We start from the raw sequence: 20,326 nt of genomic DNA on the forward strand, positions 1-20,326 counted from the left end.
TACAAATCCAGCAACAAAGGGCGTGTACGGGGTCTTTAGTCTGTCTCTTCGTGTCCCACTATCATAGACACATTATTGTCACGTGCCACTGCACAATGGAAGGAGGAAATTAAACAACAAAAGCTGCATGGGCACCTCTAGTATCCCTTCCCTTCAGCTCTTAGATATCTTAAACTGTTTCGTCAAAAGAGGCACTTTCTTATCGTTCCACCCCACCTCACCACCACCCCCCGCTTTTATTTAAAAGGATTATTTATTTGTCCAAAGGTCGACTATAGAAAGTACACAAATCACAGCCCCCCTCGCAGCAAATTTTAAAATACGAAACACAGCTGTTTGCGCAGCTGCATGGGGTTTTAGAAACATACATCTCCATCATACATGTAATCAAACTCGTGAGTGTGATATTAATAGAAGGCTTTGGCTCAGATATGAAGGATGATCTACCCGACGTCAGACCCTTTCCATCCCACCTCACCCGAATGAAGATTACAAAGTCATCTATTTTTGGTTTCAGTATGCTTAAAATAGTATTCAACGTGCCATAAAAATATGTTGTGCATGCAAAAATCTGTTCTGTGTGTGTGTGCGCGCGCGATCTTAAGGTGGGTTGAACGCCTGCTGAGGGTGTGTGCTAGTTCACCTTAATTTGTGTATCTGGGTGTCAATGCGTTTTGAGTCCGTTTTCAGTGAAGGGAAAAGTCGATACCTAAATAAACAGACAAATAAAATTTAATAAAATAATCAAGACCACTGCCACAAACAAAAAACAACAGATCTCCGACAGAATATATATAAGAAAATTGTTGCTAAAGATCAGGATTTGAAATTGGTAAAACAAAGGGATATTTCTTGATATGGTTTGCTCTATAGTAGTCCATTCTTTTAGTTCCCACAAAGCCCATAGAATAAGCTCCCTGGAAGTTAGCACGCATGACTGTGGAATAAAATGTTGCTGGATTGAGTCCTGCTGGGTTCTGTGGTTGGGAAACTTGCATCTGCACACCCGGCAGCTATGGGTATAGATACCCTGGACAAGGTCAATAAATTATATTCACTGCCGTAGACTACAGAACCCTATACTTACAACGTTTTGTACGCCACTTACTACTTTATCCAAATTGCTTGCGGAAGAGAGAGAAGCGGGAGGGGAAGAATTAAGAAAGGGAAACTGACGACAGAAAGAAGCGTGGAAGGAGAAATGTAGGTTTCTCTCTCAGTCCGCCGATCGCAAAGAGTCGAGTTGTCTGAACCTGCCTGCCTTCCTTGTCCTTTGTTGTCACGGCATCAAACACGTTATCATCAACTCTGGGTGTCTTTATCTTAATCTGTGACTCATGAGTCACATGCTATTATTCCCCTCTGCTAGCCCTCAACAAACTACCAACCGCACCCACTCACCGCCACCTCGTGCAAACCTTTCTGCCAGCCCTACACACTTACAGAAGCTGAAGCAACGTGGCGATCAAAGTCTTGTAGATTGATTGGAGCAGCTGCTCAAAGATTTAACATTGAGTTTCGCACCTCTTATCTATTTTTATTATCTCGGTGAACACACTGTAACTTTGGCTCAGTGCCCTATAGCGATATGGTGGAAGTGGAAAACGCACCCTACACAGGGCTGTCCAAACTATCGAAACGGTCGAGGTTCTTCAATCGACGTGTTATACCATGGACGTGTATAGGTGGATTGCTGTCTGTCTGCCACGACAAACCCGTAGCCTCTTACGAAGTTGTTCGCTATTAGTCTCGGCGAGCCTAAACAAAGAATATGACTAAACCGGAAGCTTTCTATACACCTGCCTCGTTTTAGTAGTTAATCTGAAATGGGAATAAACCGGAAGCTTTGTACACAACTGCCTCGATTTAGTAGTCAACTGGAAGGAAAAAGTTGTTTGCCAGCAGTCCAGAAATACAAGTTCGTGGACATACAGAGAAACACTTGAGAGAAATTGAAACGATATAACTGTCTATTACAGTAAGTATGATATTCCCACGCATAACACTATCTTTAATATTTGGTTACAATGTATTAATTAGCATTGCACTGTTTAAAATTCACGTTTAATACGAGCGTTTTATTTCCAAAGAATGTTTAAATAAAATGAAACGTGAGAAAGGGACCTCCAATTGGTATTAGATCAAGGGCAGACAACTCAGTCAAACACGTTCATGGAGTGAGCATGTTTCAAAACTGTCGTACACCGCCGTTACCCTGATATTAAAGTACAATTAAGTGTTGTGCTGTTAGGTCTCAATGAACCAGGTCACAGACGAGGTTTCTGCCAATGCGAGAGTTTCGCGCAGAGGAGGCGTTGCCCAGTCAGCAGGTCTACTGGTGATGTCACGGACTTGACCTTTAAGAAACAGGTGAGATCTGCAGTTCAAAAGCTTGTGTATCGTAAACAGAACATAATTTTTCATTGAGCTGTTGCAAATGGGTATTTTATAGTGAACTAAACCCACTCATTTGAATTTAATTTTGCACTCGTATTAACCTTTAACCTTTTCCTTACCTGCCCTAGTACTACTACTGGGGGTTTATACAGATACACACACACATATACATTACTCCTTACACTAATCAACATACAATATATAGTCAATTGACAGATTTTTGACACTCTTCATCCTTATTGTCTGTTCCCTGATATATATATTAAAAAAAGGAATATAAAAGGAATTTGTAAAATGAACGAACCTTTGAATTGTTAGAAATACTAGTCTTCAGTTTTGAATTTTGAAAATGTACCTGTAGCGATATAACATTTTAACCTTCTTTCTGACCGAAATTAACTTGGGCTGCTGGGTTTTCTGTGAGATTCTTTCCACGCAGAGAGCAAGCTTGCTTTTCAACAGTAATTTTTATTTTTGACCGCTTTGTAAATTTACAGCAAATTAAGCACATACAAGGGGATTCACTGTCCATAATGTGCAAAAGCGAGGGAAGAATTGTAAAAACTCACAGAAGCAGGTTATCATTATGGAGATTAGTGCTCTCACTAGAAAGGAAAAAAAAAAAATGCTGAGCCTTATTATCTCTGATTATTTCTCAAGAGTCACAGGCACGTACTAAGGGTGTACAGACATATGTCCCTTTAGGCTAACCTTTGACCTAGTACAAGTGTACATAGCCTGATATTGGCGCTGGCCTCGGACAATGACTCTAGAGAGAATTGTTAATCTCTTTGTCAGTTAATGGATACTGATATGATTAAGGTTTCATTCAATTCTATTTTGGCAGTGAATTATGTCCAATGTCCAAGGTTCCTCTTCGGTTCCAGCTTTGATGTCGCCTTTTTTTGTTTTTTTTTTTTTTTGCTATTGACGATGTCAAATTTAAGTTAAGTTCATGTTGTACGAGAGATATATCCCGCGAACGCATCCCAAAGGTGATTTTTATGGTCAACGTTCGATCAACCATTTCATTTATGTCGAGCTTAATGATCGTTAATTGACATGGCTTCAGTGTTGTGAAATGATGAAAACACTTTTACTCGCTCATTCGCTGCACTCTCGATATCCATTTACCAACAAGCCGAGGCTGGCATCTCAGTTTGGAGGAAGGTGGTGAGGGGGAAAGGGATCGGGGGATCTGACGTTTCAGGTCAAAGGGCGAATAAACAATGCGGTGATGTGCTTGAGTGACTACTCACACCAAACAGTGCGTCAGGAAGGAGAAAAGGAGGAAGAGAGAGAAGTCCCATGGTGGTGGAGGAGATGCACTCGAGCTCGCTTGCTACCCTACTCCCCTTAGATACCCCCCTCTTTCGTCTCTCTCTCTCTGTACTGTCTCAAATGATGATGTCGACACTTTTAATGCACAGTGGTGTACTGAAGTTAGTGCAGATTGTTTTCCTGCATTTGAAACATAATCATTAACAATGGACGGTAAAAATAAACATAAAAATAAACACGCAAAGTGTACCAAACCAACATATATATATAGCTGGCTGTCCTGGCGATGAAAAGAATATATTGAAAAGGACATGTACACAACAATTTGTCCGCCTGCCACGATCTGATTTTATTTGTAAGATGTGGTACTGTGATTAGCGTTTCAGCGCTGTAAAATATCAATAAAGAATGTCAGCTAAAGCAAAAACAATACAGTGTCAGTTTTATTTTTCACGAGTCACAACATTTCCACACTAAAAGTGAGAACAAAATTCTGAGATATGGTCAGATTTTTTTCCCTATCAATACTCTCTCACCCCATCTACCCCCTTCAGCACACACACACACGCACTGATGTACACGTGGAGACAGAGATCGGGAGAATAGAGCTCGAGTTTGCGAAGCTTTAGTTCTCCGGACGAGACGAGTGAACATTATTTTTAAACAATTAAAATATTGTAAGTTCATAACTATTTAGTTTCTACTACATTTTTTTAAAAGGTGTGTACACATTCATGCGACATGAATGTTGTCACGACACAATGTGCAGACGACCGAGTGTGTACTTAACGTTCGTGCTGGGTACAATCCGGCACAAGAGGGGTCGAGGGCTGACCTGAAAATGCGTCAGCAGAGGAGTATATAGTACAGCAAAACATTGAGAGTGATGGATACAGGAACAATAGCTAGGTACAGAGAGAAAGAGAATCGTTCTCAGCTTATATAATCACGCACACGCTCGCTTTCAAGCACGCACACGCGCATACACAGTATGTCATCATCCTCACAAACAGATCTTCTCAAGTGAACGTCTGTTGGAAAATAATCTATATAGAACACGACCAAACTCGGCCCAGTGACCTAGAATTACGAATATCGTTGACGCAAGCAGTCAAGAACTAGAAAAAAAAAAATAGACAAGCCACAAACCTTATTGTCTTGTGCAGTGTACACCAAGGACGTATATACAGAAGTCTACAGGCTGTTGCACCTACAGCAACACCCTTGTGTGAGTGTGTGGATGTATTTTCTCGTCTTTCTGACAGCGTGAGTGTAGCTCTGCCGGCAGTTCAAATATCGCTGACAACAAACATTTTGTGCACCTACAGTACTTTATTTATTTGTTGTTGTTGTAAACCCTTTTTTCTTGGATAGGTCCCAGAATATAGCGAAGGTTGCTAGCACGGGGTTTCTATAGATGCTCATCGTTTACGACTGAACTCGATCTAGTCATTCTAGTGGACAGTATTCGACGAAAGCGCGCACGAGCATTCCTCGACGTTCACAAGACGTTTGCAGGTGATGTGCACCAGCGGTGGTGTTAGTGATTCTGGGTATTAAGCAGTTTCCAAGATCCTCAGCTCGAGCGGGGCACCCGGCAGTATAACAAGTATATATTGGTTAAAACACTCACTTGTCACCACTGGTGACAGAAGAGCCCTAGCTGGGTTCGGATTTCGTTTCGGGACACTGTATAAGTGACACCTGTTCGCAGGGCAAGCCAGGTTTTCCCCAGGTGGTTCGGTTCCTCCCCTCATACTGCAAAAAAAAAAAAAAAAGCCAGTCAACCTTTGATCAGTAGTGGGCGCTGGCCTCAGCTCTGCAGAAATAGTTTAATTGCCTGAATCGCGTTAAGGATCTTAAAGACTTTATTTTGGTAAACTGCGAAAAGGTTACATTTTCTAAAGCTTGTAAACTAGGAGAATTTTTGTACTAATTATATCATTAGTGAAACACGCGCTAGCACAACATCAAACATATGTAAGGTGTTTGTGTGAGATCGAGAGACTCCTATAGCAGCTAGATATACATCCGCCCATGACATGCTGGGAAAATACCAGCGAGATGAAAATAAAAGAAGAACGGTAAATTTGAATTGAGAGGGGAACAAGGTCTTTTCTAATCCATACCCTTCTGCAATCTGCTTAGCTCTAGCTGTTTTGCAATACCACTTATAAATTGTTTCTCTGCATGTATCTGACAAAACATGGAGCGTACCTGTCAAACATTATATATATAATTCACGTTTTTTTTTTTAAGTAAAACGATAGCATAAACCAAAACTAATATTTTTATTTTAGCTAGACGAGGTACATGTATTTCATTTAGAACACACATAAGACTTCACCATGGTTTATGGGTAAACTTTACAAGAATTATTTGAATATAATTTTGTTTGTTGGTTTTAGCTATCCATTTGTGTGTTGATATAAATTATTATACCGCAAAAAAATAAATAAAATAAATAAATGTCACGCTTTGAATAGGCAAAAACTTATGCGCCCGATGTGGGACTTGAACCCACGACCCTCAGATTAAAAGTCTGATGCTCTACCGACTGAGCTAACCGGGCTCACACTCGCGTTGATTTATACTTTCCCTATAAATAGTACTTGAGCTAACGAGCCATCAAAACTATGTCCATGTTTATTAACTAATTTTGTTTTTTGATTAGGCATATTTGTCTGTTTGAACTTTTTTGTTTTAATGTTTGTTTTCATATTTATAAGCAAAAACAAATTCGTAGAATCTATGGGCACTATATAAACTGTTAGCGTGGGTGGCTTAGAGCTATTTTGATATTTATAAGCATAAAAAAATTTGCAGAATCCATGGGTACTGTATATAAAATGTTGGCGTGGGTGGCTCAGACAGAGAACTTTTATTATACATGTCCTTACTCAGACTGGTGGTGAGACGCTTTCCCAGCCTCTGCCAGTGATTGGGGCTGACACAAGAGGGAACAATTTTCTTGAATCCTTACCTTCTTAAAATAACTTGTCTTTTAGTTGTTGATTATTTAGTTAAAATTGCGAAATACCTAGATTTATATGCAAATTTTTTAAGGTGATATTGCAATCATATTAATATATATTTAATCAAAACAACTGTTATCCAGCCGCCCGGTTAGCTCAGTCGGTAGAGCATGGGACTCTTAATCCCAGGGTCGTGGGTTCGAGCCCCACATTGGGCGAATTATTTTTTCGCTGCTTGAAAAAAAATAAAAAAAAACCGTACAAGCATGTTTTTGTCACGTAAATGATGAAATAATTAACTGAACTCATCTTATGATTATACACATTATATTTTATAGAATTTACACTTTTGCGGGTAGAAGAATTTAAACAAGTGTTACCAGGTTGATGTATGATCATCCTAAGGTTTGTTAAGTTGATTTGATTTACCTTTGTTAAGTTAGAAATCATCTACATTCATTTTGATTCTTAGTTAATTACGCGTGAAAGACATAATTTTCCTCTGCCCACCACCCATCCCTGGGTTTATTTTAAAACACACTTCTTTCATTGCTGTTGATAAACCTGTATAAATCTTAAGCTACAGTTTTCTAATCATTTCATAAGAATGGACCTGACAGTTTATGCCAACTCAAAACTTAGCTCAAGAAGATGTCTTCATCATCTGTATTAATGCCACAGCTGAAACAATGACTCCCTAACCAGATTGTAAAATGCGGCAGGATACCACGTCCTAGATCACTTAAGTTCATTGCACTGGCCGTTACCTATACCAAAAAATTTTGTATGCTTCTCAGCAGTTAGCTGATCACATTTTGTGGACATTTTTAAAAAGAAATATCACTAATGCACAGAAACCCACTTCTTTCAAAGGTGTAGCTGAATACATCATCTCAACACACGTTTCTCAATCATCATCACAAAGTCTAGAAATTTCAGATTTAGGTGTGTCTTTATTACATTACTACAGTTCACATACACACCCTAACGCATCTCATTATCTATTGCTGATCATGAAATTTCCTCCTCTACCCCCTCTTTTCATGGGGCAAGTGACTACAGTTCTCATACATACACTACAATATCGCACTATTACCAATTATTTTCTTCCCCTATTTTCTGAGAGGTAAGTGACCTATCTACCACAGAAAAAAACTATATCAGCTTAAGACTTGTTGTATAAACCACTTAAAAGAGACAACAGTTGTCTGGTAAATGTCATCCATTATAACATGACGAAAAAAGCAACTTTTGTTAATACTAATCCTGTAATAACATAACATAAAGTTGTTCTGCATTCACAAGTTATTCCTTACTTCTACTTGCACACTTACACTTCATGGAAAGTAGATAATTTTGTCTTGCCTAGTTCTTACGAGTTACATAACAGTCTTTATTACCATGATGGGTATGGAAAATGAGTGACATCAAATGTTTCTTCACAGTTTGAATGTTATGATGGTCTGTCTCACTACACTGAGTTGATCATGTAAATCACTGCTACATTCCTTAATAAAGCAGGCCCAACCAGTAGCCTGGAGATGTGAACACAGATAATACCTGATGAATAATTGACAGTCTAACAACTTAATAATGTTTAGTTGTTAATGATTATACACCAGCTATGGGATGATATGAACGAGAGAAGATTTGCAACAGGATGGAGGGGGAGGGGGAATAAAAACCCAACAGCCATTTTGTCAATAATAAGATACACTCCGGCTACTTGAAGTACCACACCAAATACTGCACACATTTTCACACTGTGTGACGGTCTCTTGGCCCAGACTTAAAAACAGTTCCCAGCTTTAACAAGAATCCAAGCAGGCCTCTCATTGGGTACAACATACAACCTGCAGCGATACTCTTGTCCCAGATGATGACCAGAAACCATCTCTGAATGTCTTATGCACAACACAATTATTCACATCAGCTGTATATGATTCTGTCCCTTAAAGTGAAACACCTATTACACACAAGCACAGAAAGAATATAGTGCAGTTCTGTAACAGGGATGAAAACAAAAAGCAGAGAAAACTCATGGAAACATCATTCAGTATTTCAAGAAGGAACTCAGATTTATGTTACAATTGGACATGAGTGCTGTATGCCATGTTAAGATGTTAAGCAATATTGTTTATGCTATTTATTGCTTAAGTAATTTTTGAAATATTTTTAGCCTCATCAGCAAAAATAAACTACAACATCCTGGAGAAGGTGCAAAGACTGATGCCAGTCATTAACTGGATGGTTAATAAGAAAAACACTACTAACACACTGTGAGCATTTTACCTATATCCCGCACATTTCATCTAGCCCCAAATCATGGCCTGTGCACCTGGCCCAAGTCTGGTAATATTTAGGCAATATTATTCAGGTTGTCAGCACACATTTCAAGGGGCGTATTTCAAGGCCTAAAGGTTCTTGCGATAGATTTGCACACAAAACTATAATAATGTACTTCCTACTAACTTGGGGAATCATGATGTCACATAAACATCTTATTAAGGAAACTTTTTTCTGCTTAACAAATATAGCAAAACTGAAATGTACTCCACAGTTTATGCCAACTCAAAATACAGCTCAAGAAGATAAATCTTGCAAGGATTACCAGGTGATATATAAAGAATGTAAGACAGAAAATCTCAACACTGTACATCTCTTTCATTTAGCAATCGACTGGAAAGAAAGGTAAAATATAATTGTCCTATGACTTGCAATTTGTGTAATGAGTAACCACAATCAAGACAGTGAAGCAAGAGAAAAAGAAATCTGTTACTTCATGTTGCAATCTTCTTACATTAACAAAATGTCTACAATGTTTCATGAGATGTTGGTTAATTAAATGTTGTCACAATATTTTCCAGACAACATTAGCTTTAAATAAATGGAGTGATTCCTAAAAATATTACACAAAATAACATGAAGGATCACAACAAAGGATGCAAACAGACGATCATAAACAGATTCACACAAGGAATCCCAGAGTTATATGAATTCACACTCCAGGTATGTTATTTAGACTAAAATCAGTGATGGCATTAACAATTAACAACATCTGCTTAACATAATTTCCTTAGTAGTTATGGAATGTTTCTGCAACTGAAGTAAGAAAATGTATCTTTCATAATGAAATGGTGCAGCAGGGGGAAAAGAGAAGAGTGATGTGGGGAAAATTAATAATCTACTACAAACATTCAGTACACTCTACAATGAGTGCTCCATTTTGTATTTTCTTTCACTTTTCATTAAAAAAATCTGTCAATGTACAATAGCACTCACTTGATTCACTACTCTTGCACACCAAAGCTGCAAAAACTGTTGCAAGTCTATTGCTGTAAACCTCTGCAGCTGTCCATGGATGCCTTATGTACAAATTAATTTCAACTTGCTTGTGCTTACAATATCTCCTGCATCTAAACTTTTGGTTCAGACATTGACTATGTCAGTATGCCCAGAAAAAAAAAAACCAACTGGACATGATATTGACCATTACTCCTATTTGGCACAAATTACTGTAATGTAAGAACACGTAGACTACAAAAGTTCTACAATACCAGGCCAACAGTTAATTAATTTTCAATGTGATCTCTGTGCCTCACACCTAAAGCTCAAGTTTCTTACACCTGTCACCATCTACCCAAAACTATGCATTTTTCTTGACACCAGTCTAAACCCAATGCTGACTCTTCAAAGAATAGAAATATAGATCTATATAACAAAAACTGTCAACAAAATATTGCCGGCTCTACTATTTTTGTGCTGAGATTGCAATCACTAGTGATAGGGAATCAAAAGCTGCTAGGCAAATGAAAAGCCCAACATTCTAGAAAGGTAACATCAAACGTACTTTGGAACTTAAACAGGAAAAAAAAAAAATCTGGATTTTGGCAAATATTTTATACCTTGTCTTCAAAACTCGTAAGTGCTAATTCTCTAAATATGTTTGGTCATTGGATTTTAAGTGTTATTGCTTGAAGTTTGCAGAAAGGTTTATCCATGAGTAATTGTTACTTTCTCAAAATTATTCAATGGTCCCCCAGTTACAGCTAACTAAATAATATTCAATATGTGGCTGGTGGAACGTCTGCACGTATTCCGACTTGAGCAAGGCATTTAATCAGGTTGTTTTATTTTTATGCAAAAAGTTTACTACCAAGCATTTTAAAAAGCTTCTTTCAAATCATGTTACGTTCAGCCAGAGTCTCATCAAAATGACCCGCTTTTAAATGCTCAAAGCTGATGTGAATACTAAAAGAAGTGAATGTGTAATGAATGAGAAATACTTCAGAAACTTTGCTTCCCCAGTTAAAATTCCTGCTTTAAAAGACAAATTCTGGTTAAGTAGTATGGTGCATAAGAGAAAAAAAAAAGTTTGCATCATTAAAATTTATTTTGCCACAGCTTTTTGAATTTTCTGATACCATACAAAATATTAAAGTTTAATCTCAGTTCACAAAACCAACTATAGATTAAAAAAACAAAAAAACCTGAAAGTCATTTGACTTTTACCAAAATCTTCTAGTCTTTATAGCCACAAAATGGTACCTTTTTGGTTCAACTTTTTTCTTTTATCTGTAATGTCTGTTAAATTTACACTATTATTAATTATTGATGCACAGCTCATTTTCCTGGCTTTTATTCCCCCAGGACTAGCTGCTACTTCTAAATTCTTATTGTTATATACCTTAATATTTTTTGTACACTTTGCTTACTCTCATAAGCTGTATTGACCTGCTTTCAAAGTGTGGTGATGTGCTATGCAAGCCTACATTATTTAAGGACCAGCAATAAAGGAGGTTTCTTACCATAACTATAACCTGTACATTATTTTCTATTTCCAACATATCAGCCACTTAGCCTTAAAAAAAAAGGCATTACAAACATCTAACAATTAAAACATTAGCTTTCTTGTTAACAAACCTGTTAGTAATGGTTACTTAGTCAACTTAAAAAAATGTTAGGAAAATACTAAAATAAGATGACAAAATATAAGACTTAAGTAATGGTCCATGAGCAGGAGTAACAGAAGTACAAGACATACAGTGATACAGTGTAATACAGGATGTACCTTCCGGGCACAATCAAAAGTAGCAAATTTTCCTTAACAAAATAGGCTGCATTCTTTGCATATCAATGGAAAAGTCCTACAAGACTTTAGGTGTATTTTGCAGGGCAGATGTTATGAACAGAAAAAGAGATGGTGAAGACTGTTTCTGTCTCCTTTCTCATACTCAGTGATGGCAACAATTCCACGTGTCTTGCATGCACACGCAACACACAACATATACACTGAATTTTTTAAAAAAAGCACTTGAACTATGGCGACAATCTACTATCACATATAAGTTATGGTTACACCTATCTATGTACAAAGCATGGCTTCAATTCCTACCAACGGCTATTCCAAACTACACTTGATACTGATACAGACATGCATGGTTTATGTGTGCATTTCATAAATACTTTCAAACCCACAACAAAAGTATTTGGCCAACCAAAATGGTGCTGAGTTTGCAGAGTGGACTCTTGATGCCAGCCTCCTAATCACCAAAGCAAGAATGCATGAAACAAATGTAGCACAAATCACAATGTGATCAGCCTGCACTCCCAATTTACTCACACTCCTGCAGTCACCTTGTGCTGTACAGTGTTTGGGGGAAGGGGATCAAATGAACTTCAGCTCCTCTATGTTCTCGAAGAAACAGTCCTCATGCATGCAAATGTTCCCATGTGCGAACACGTGCACACATGCACAAGTGCATGCATGCACATGTACATACATACACGTGTGCTACTACACTTCTAAACCTTCAAGCAGTCCACAACAGGAGTTTAATACTAAATCCAAAAAGGAGCAAAAAAAGAACTATTACATTAATCAAAATTCAAGTGGCCCTTTCAGTGTTGCCCACTTTCTCTATGTAACTGAGGATCTAGGGTTACACCCTTTCTTCACAGATTTTTTTTTCAGGATTCCATCTCACATGGCATGTCGTGTCCCTGTCACATGCAAGACTGCTGGATGGGATGGGTGTCCTGATGTTCCAGTGCAAAGCCTGCGCTGCAAACTTTACACAACACTGCCCACAGACAGAGAAAGTGCACCACTGTATCCTCAGCGTTTCTGATGCACAGCATACTAAAACAGGTTAAGTCTTTTCATCTCAGTTCAAAAAGTCTTGATCCCAGCTCAGCTAAAATGCCTCCCCCTACCCCTGAACTTCTGCCTGCAAGACCTGAAACAAATGACAAAAAAATGTACTGGATGATAAGTGCTTTCTCTATGATAAACTTTACATTTCACTAAACCACTAAACCATATCCTGTAAATTTTAGTCCATTAAGCGTGCCTGTATATAAGCCGCACCCACTACATTTGTTTTTCAATCATTCTCAAATAAGCTGTGCTGAAAGCTGCATTGTTATCATTTCATCTCATTCTGAGATGGTGAGGGCGTGTACTTCAGCAACTGATCTAAATGCTTCAATTGTATGTGACTTTGATTTTAAAATGTGAACAGTCAATTAATGATTGGTTACAGAGTTGCCATAATGCCACAGCATTCAAACTGTTGCTGTCTTAAAACAGCATCAGTGGCTGTCACAAACCTGCTGTGCTATTAAAATTTTTTTTTTTCTTCCTGGAAGGGGACAGGAGAAGTAGCTGGAAGAAGGAGGTGTGAAAGACAGCAATTAATGCGGCTGTCAGTGTCAACAGTGCAGGTGCCCAGGTCTTTTTAATCAACCGGTGTTGATAGGCAAAGGAAAGAGTGTTGGAGTGTTTTGGATTTTTGTGGTGTGACTGAGTTTTCCTTGACAGGAACTTCTCCAAGGTTTTGTTTTTAACAGGTCCTGAACAGACTTGGTGTTTTAGTCCTGACTGGACTGGGTGACCAGATTTGTATGCTAACAAGTCCTGAACAGACTTGGAAGTTAGTCCTGAATGGACTGTGCAAATCCTTACCAGATTTGTATCGTAGTGTAACATTAAACCTGTTGAGGTGGTGAGTGTGTATTTCTGTTGATTATTGGTGAGTCTGTGTTTTAATGTTTGAAAAATGGGGAAATTTCTGTATTGGATGAGTGTGATATATTTGTGTATATTTTATAGATATGGTTAAAAGTAGTTAAGTTGTGAACTTGCCATTTGTCTAAAGACTGGTTATTTTTCTTCTCCATGTTTTTGTGTTTTTTCACTTTTGTTGTTTGTTTTTCGCTTATTCATCATATCCGCTTGGGGTTCGCCGACCAGCACTGAATTAGAAATAACTTCAGAAGGGCATTGATGTCAGAGGTAACTTTGTGTTACTTTCAAGTGGATACATTTGTGTTACTTAGAAGTGGAAACTTTGTGTTGTATTCAAGTGGAGACTTGGTGTCATTTTCAACTGGAGACTTTGTGGGGAACTGTATAGTCGGAAGGAACATTAGATGTTTTGTGACAGTGGAAGTGTTCGGACTGTGGGTTGGGAAATTTGGATTTGTTTTGTGTTTTCTTTTACTTCAAATTATATTAATTTTAAAATTTAAATTGTTGTCATTGTTTTTATTTAGTTGTCTTCCTCGTCTGAAAGGCACTGTAGAGTGCAGGTGACAGTGGCATTTTAAAACAAACATTAACCTACAAAATTTTAACAGCTTGTGTCCTGCATAGAGAGATACAGGCAACTCAAAATGCTAAGTGTTGAAATAAAAAAAAACATAAATTATCAGGAATATCTGCCAGAGGATCTGTCTATGTTGTAATGTTAAAGAATGAAAAGGTCTGAGAACATACAAGACTTATACACTGCAAGATATATTCTTATTACCATGTAGCCATGCCAACCAGCTCACAATGCTCCAAATGGGTCATTCTGTGGGGGGTTCTGTGGCCGAGGTTGTGTCTGTGGGAAGCTGCCAGTAACAGGCATGCGAGCTCCTCCATACATCAAAGGCTGTGGCATTCCCATGCTAGGCATCATTCCCATGCCAGGGGCCACCGGCATTGGTTGTCCCACTCCCTACACAGATTTCAGAAAATTTTAACAAACACAAACTAAATAAATAAAGTTTACAGTGCCTTTGTCTGCACCTCATGCCTGCACAGTCATACAGGCAGAAATATGGTATGTGTGCATGTTTATAATACATGGATGATATGTATAATGTATATGATATATGCATGCATATAAAGATGATTTCTTCCACTCTTCATTCATGTTTCTTTCCACTGTCCCCAAGTCTTTCAACATACCATCATAGGCTGGGCCGCTATGGGCATCATCTGAGGCTGGCTAAAGCCCACACCAGTCATCCCCATCTGTCACATCACAAATACAGGCCTGTGAGTTCAAGTTCAACAGAGGCTATTCTAGCCAGCAAAAATCTTGACAGAAATATAACAATGCAAAAATCTTTAAGCTCAACAGAAGCTGTTCCAAACAGTCGTAAGCCTGGAAAAATGAACTCTGAGAAGTCCATTCCACAAAAAACCAACAGTGTAGACACCAAGTAAAACCACTGGTGTACACTAACCAATATCAGAAATAAAAGGGCATCTTTAAAAAAAAAAAGCTATTTTACCTGATAAAATGCCTTACACAAAATCCCAAATCCCTGCTTAAAGTGATGTTAGTCTGTGCTGCTACTTTCACTTTTAGAGTAGACATATAATTTTAAGATATATTTAACAACTATGTGAAATCTATGATAAATATACAGTCATAAAGACAACTAAGGCAGCAAAGCACAAGGGACTAATTAATGCCATTACTTTTGTAAAAACCCAGAATGATTTGCCCATTTTCATGCTAAAAAATTTGAATGCACTTTACAAAGTACCATGTAAAGCAGCAAAGGTGCAGTAACAACCAGGAGGCGATTCAGAAGAAAGCAAGTCTCACCATTGGCGGCTGATATTGTGGGGTGGTCCAGGTAGTTGTGCTAGCAATCATGGGCCGTTGCTGGAAGGAAGCACCTCCAGTCAGTTTGCTCTCACCCTTTGGCTGCCACTGGTGGTCAGTTCTGCATGTATTTACAGTCTTGTGAACAACAGCATCAAGTAAATAAGCATGAAAGTGCATGAAGGTTGTATTATCAGTATAAGTGGGTAACAACTCATGTGTCAAAAGCATGTGCTCAAATGAACAAAAAATAATTGATCATCTCTGCTATGAATATCTCTCAATTTAAAAAGAACACTAGTAATACAATTTCTGCAATAAAAATCATTTTGACTGTTAAATCACAAGATATATGTCCCTGTAAAGGGATGGCAAAATGAAATACCAAGTTGAGCTTGAATGCTGATTCACAAGGTCGTTAATCTCTCATTTTGCTATACCCTTAAAATCCATGGCACGAATGTAAATGTTTGTATTTTTTTAATGCATATAGACTGATAAATGTCAGTAAACTCAAAACTGCCCTCAAGAAGTAATGTGATTACAGGACCCAAAAAAAAAAAAACAAAGGTAAAAGTAAAGGATAAGGAAAACCAGCTTTCAAGCAACAGTCTGTGTGCATGAAACTGGTGTTGAAAGATCTACAACCCACTTCTTGATCTGGTTTGATGATGACTTGACACTCAGGTTTGATGCTAGGGAGGCCAGGGAGGTATCCAGGTCTGTGGCCAGAAGCTTGGCTTCAGTGGCTGTTTTGTTGCTTCCAGTTGGCTGGATCATTCCACCCTGCTTGGTGGGCTGCAGGACATCACCAAAAGCATCAAAACCTGCACAGAAAATAAAAACAATGCTGAGATTTCTTTCTGTGTTTTTCATTTCAAAACCAGAAATCTTCCTTATATCATCATTTAGTGAATAAATCACATGTTTAAATCTTTTACACATACTTCACTTTTATTACCAGCTCTAAAAACAATAATACTGAAAAGATCCTTTGATTATCATAATCAATCTGGATAATAACCTGTTTATATTCAGAAGTCAGATACAAAGATCAAACACCAATTGCTTGGATGATCGCTATAAACTAGCAGATGCTGCCATAATATCTTTAATGTTCATATTGATAATAAAAAGTCTATTCTTGCACCACGTTTCTGATCTTTATCTAATTTTTAATCTATACAGTTGCATACATTATGTGACATAGCATTACATTTGCAAACAATCAAATTACTAAAAAATCTACAACTTTCAGTGAGGTGACATAAAACCAATCAAATCTGAGGATTCTATAAAATATATACTGTGCACTATAACTAGCAACAAACTACAGTGTAAAACTAACAGCTCATGTTATACATACACACACAAAATATGTCACAACAAAAGTCTACATAAAAAGGTGTGCAACTGTATCTTGCACACATTAGTTAAAATAATATTATAAAACCACAGAAACAACACACATTACTTTTATAATACCTAACCTACAGCAAACATACCCTCTCTCTTTCTCAAGCAGCACTAAACTTCCTTACACAATACTCACAATAAATGACGAAATGGGAAAGTAAAAAAAAATCTTAAAAGAGAATGCAGAAGAGATCATTCATCTAATATTTCATTTAGCCCTGTTACTGATTCTGTGGGCTGAAGATCTATGACCCATGAAAATAAGCAACAATGCATACAGAAGATACTAAAGACAGACCAATATGAGTAAATCTTTATGTTTAACAGCAGTAAGGAAAAATACTCTTTTTTTTTACGACTATTATGATGTACTGTCACAATGTTTAGCTTTTCTTGAGGACTTGGTAGGTCAGCACAACCAATGTGATGGTTGTTTCTTTGGCTTGCAATAACAATACTACATTTGAATCTAAATGTTGGTTTAGACAGTCCTCAAAATTGGCTCGGGAATCTTTCTAACCCTGTTTACAGCTCTATAGATGACCTTTACTGATCTTCAACATGAAAAAAGGAGCTGTCTATAAACTGCCCCATAACTGCCCTGTTTTCAGCTTAGAATCACTAACAGTGAAATTACTGATCACGTCTGCTGTTAGCAATTATGTCTAACTGCAGCTATAAAGACATGGACAGGACAGAAAGCAGTCTAAATTACAAAAAATTATATAACGTCAGGTACCGCAAGCAGCCTTTACTCCTAAACAATGCAACCGATAATTGCACAGACCCTCCAAAACTTCCCAGAAATCAATGGTATCATGTGAGGCATCTTAATGAGTCTACTAGTGCTATATGTTTCAAATAATCCATTAGATGAGCATCAAACATCACAAAATGATGTGTTCTTGTTTTGTTATCATAGGAAAATAATAGTCTCCTTCAATAGTTCTGTCAAAACAGCATGAACTTAATGACACCAAACAAGTGTTATATCAACTAATCTCTACAATCTGAAACAGCATAAACACAGAAATTTGATAATGCTGTCAAAAATAGTTTCAACTGGTTCCTATCCTTATAAAAGCCTTTACCCAGAGAGACTGTTAAATTCAGAATGATTCCATTACATATGTATGAAAACACTGAACATCAGCTCGCAAACTTTCTTCAATCACACAAATTCACTGAGCAAAAAACAGCAAAAAAAAAAAAACTTACTTTCAGGAAAGGAGTGCAATAAAAATCTGATAAAATCTTTTTAAAAAATCTGAGTTGGTAGAAGAAATCAAGCACCAGGGAAGCAGCTTAATTAAAAGCTATTTCACCACTAAAGGAAACCACAAGATGTAATTCTTTCCAGGTTCTTAACAGATCCTCAAGGGAAGTCTGAAATGCATGTCAAAAAAAGCAATGACATTCAGTAAAAACACCAGACTAACCTGCAGAAAAAAACCAGAAGTAAAACAAAGACAGAACAAAAAGCAAAAAAAAAAAAAAACAAAAAAAAAAAAAACCAAACAACAAAACAACACAACAAAACCAAAAGACCAAAACAAATAAGCAAGCAGACAAAATAAGAGCACTTCATGCAGAAGAACCATGGTCAAATCAAAATGCTGTGCCTACACAACACAATGGCAAAAACAGAAGCAGAAGTACAAAATAGCTTTTCCTCAACATCAATAATGAAGCTCTTAAAAAGGAAAGTCATCCCAGAACACCCAAAGCTACAGCAACATGATATGCTGGATGGGACTGTTTGTGCCAACATGTCACCTGTGGCAGTAGCAGCTGAGGCAGAAGGTTCACCCATCATGGCAATGCTAGGACTGCCTCGGCCAAAGCTCCCTACAACACAAGCCATACATTCAGTTGGCTTCATGACCATGTGGTCAGATCATCAGTTTCCTTTGGGTTCCAGTAGGGGCGTTTCCTAGTATGCTATTTTAAGTAATGTGTGTGTTGCAATTCAGGTGTACATGTACGTGTGTGGGTGAATGAACGTATATGCTAACACAGACACGCATGAAAATGCACCTGGCTATCAATGTTTGTAAAAGCCTACATGCTTAGGTGCCCTTTCTCTTTCATACATTTAAGCAGCTGCACAAGTCCTTTCAAATAAACTTACAACTTGTGACAAATGTGGAGTTCTACCACAAAAGAAACTTACAAACACACATGTTCCATTCATATTTTTTTAAATTCATTATTGTAAGCTTGAATAGTTTTTGATGTGCACTAGTCCCCTTTTCATTTTTAATTAACAAGCAACAATTTTCTTCATTTAAAATAAAAGCTGATGCCACAGCTGGTTGACACCACTAGTACTACACTGAACCATTGTGCATGCACAAGGGAAATGCTTGTCAGATGTCTCACATGGTCATGTATACAGAGGAAGTGGGAATCTGCTCAGCACTAGAACTAATCTCATGTGATCATGCATGATGAGACATGGTGCAGTGCTTGATGCTGTAGTAAACCTTATGACCTGCATGTTTGCTGCGCATGTACCTGTGTCTGCCATGGTGGGGGATGGGCTCCTAGACAGGCGGGAAGTGGCTGTGGAGGGAGAAGCATCCAGCATGAAGCATCAACTGGCATACTAACACACATACGACATGAACAGAGCACATCCTTCAGATACTGTTTCCCATGACATCACACATTAACTGCAAAGTAGCTTCAGCCTCATGTCACCTCATCAAGCAAACCTTACCGCATCCTTTGCCCCTGGTCCATAGCTTCTCCAAACTACCTAAACCTTTGGTTCCTAGCCACAGGACTGGAAGGTGACTGTAAGCTTTAAAGGTCTACTAGTGTACACACTTTTATCAAATTACTGAAGGGAACCAGGTATGAAATACCACTTCACAAAATCTCAGTGAATAACCTCCTCCTATTCTTAAGATGACAGGTTACAAACATCTTCATACACAGAAAGTGGTCCAATCCATGAATGTCCCTGGAGAAGAATAAAATGTAATCTCAACTCTCCAATTGGCTGCAACACTGATGATGAAATATGCAATAAGAAATATGGGGGCAATAACTCTTTCTGTGCATGGCAATGTTTGCAAAACTGTATCTTGATAGGAAGAGGGTAATGATTCAGATTTTGTGAAAGAGTTCAGCCTGCTCATATAATACACAAATATTTTTTGCATGAGCTAGACCTTTAATCCAGAGCAATCCACATTAATCCAGAGCAACCCATATCTCATTTTGCACCCAGCTGCTACTTCTTTTCTAAAAACTTCATGTTATCTGTATTTTACAACTAGCTCCATTCTGAAGCAAGAACAGCAAACCAGTCTCCTGAACCAAGTACTGAGGACTGTCATCTGGATAACCCTTGTATACAGA

At 37.9% G+C, this 20,326-nt stretch overlaps 1 protein-coding gene and 2 non-coding genes across 22 annotated transcripts in view; 1 reads left to right on the forward strand and 2 right to left on the reverse strand.

Moving 5' to 3' along the window:
* Positions 1 to 6,177: 6,177 nt before the first annotated feature.
* Positions 6,178 to 6,250, reverse strand: Trnak-uuu. The gene has a single exon. It is a non-coding gene; the product is annotated as a tRNA-Lys (tRNA).
* Positions 6,251 to 6,798: 548 nt separating this feature from the next.
* Positions 6,799 to 6,871, forward strand: Trnak-cuu. The gene has a single exon. It is a non-coding gene; the product is annotated as a tRNA-Lys (tRNA).
* Positions 6,872 to 7,586: 715 nt separating this feature from the next.
* Positions 7,587 to 20,326, reverse strand: part of LOC112565537 (phosphatidylinositol-binding clathrin assembly protein LAP-like) — a 45,918-nt gene continuing 33,178 nt past the window's right edge. For 10 of the 20 annotated variants that reach the window (XM_025241008.1, XM_025241006.1, XM_025241007.1 and 7 more), the window contains 7 exons: positions 19,475 to 19,522; positions 18,734 to 18,805; positions 16,194 to 16,368; positions 15,542 to 15,662; positions 14,893 to 14,958; positions 14,468 to 14,659; positions 7,587 to 12,892 (listed from right to left, as the gene is read on the reverse strand). In XM_025241008.1, coding sequence (XP_025096793.1) covers positions 14,489 to 14,659; positions 14,893 to 14,958; positions 15,542 to 15,662; positions 16,194 to 16,368; positions 18,734 to 18,805; positions 19,475 to 19,522 — 653 coding nt within the window. In that variant the 3' untranslated portion in view covers positions 7,587 to 12,892; positions 14,468 to 14,488. The remainder of the gene's footprint in view (positions 12,893 to 14,467; positions 14,660 to 14,892; positions 14,959 to 15,541; positions 15,663 to 16,193; positions 16,369 to 18,733; positions 18,806 to 19,474; positions 19,523 to 20,326) is intronic. The other 10 variants (XM_025241011.1, XM_025241018.1, XM_025241021.1 and 7 more) reach the window with 2 other exon arrangements.

This window comes from Pomacea canaliculata, linkage group LG6, assembly GCF_003073045.1.
Source record: "Pomacea canaliculata isolate SZHN2017 linkage group LG6, ASM307304v1, whole genome shotgun sequence".
Classification (NCBI taxonomy): domain Eukaryota; kingdom Metazoa; phylum Mollusca; class Gastropoda; order Architaenioglossa; family Ampullariidae; genus Pomacea; species Pomacea canaliculata.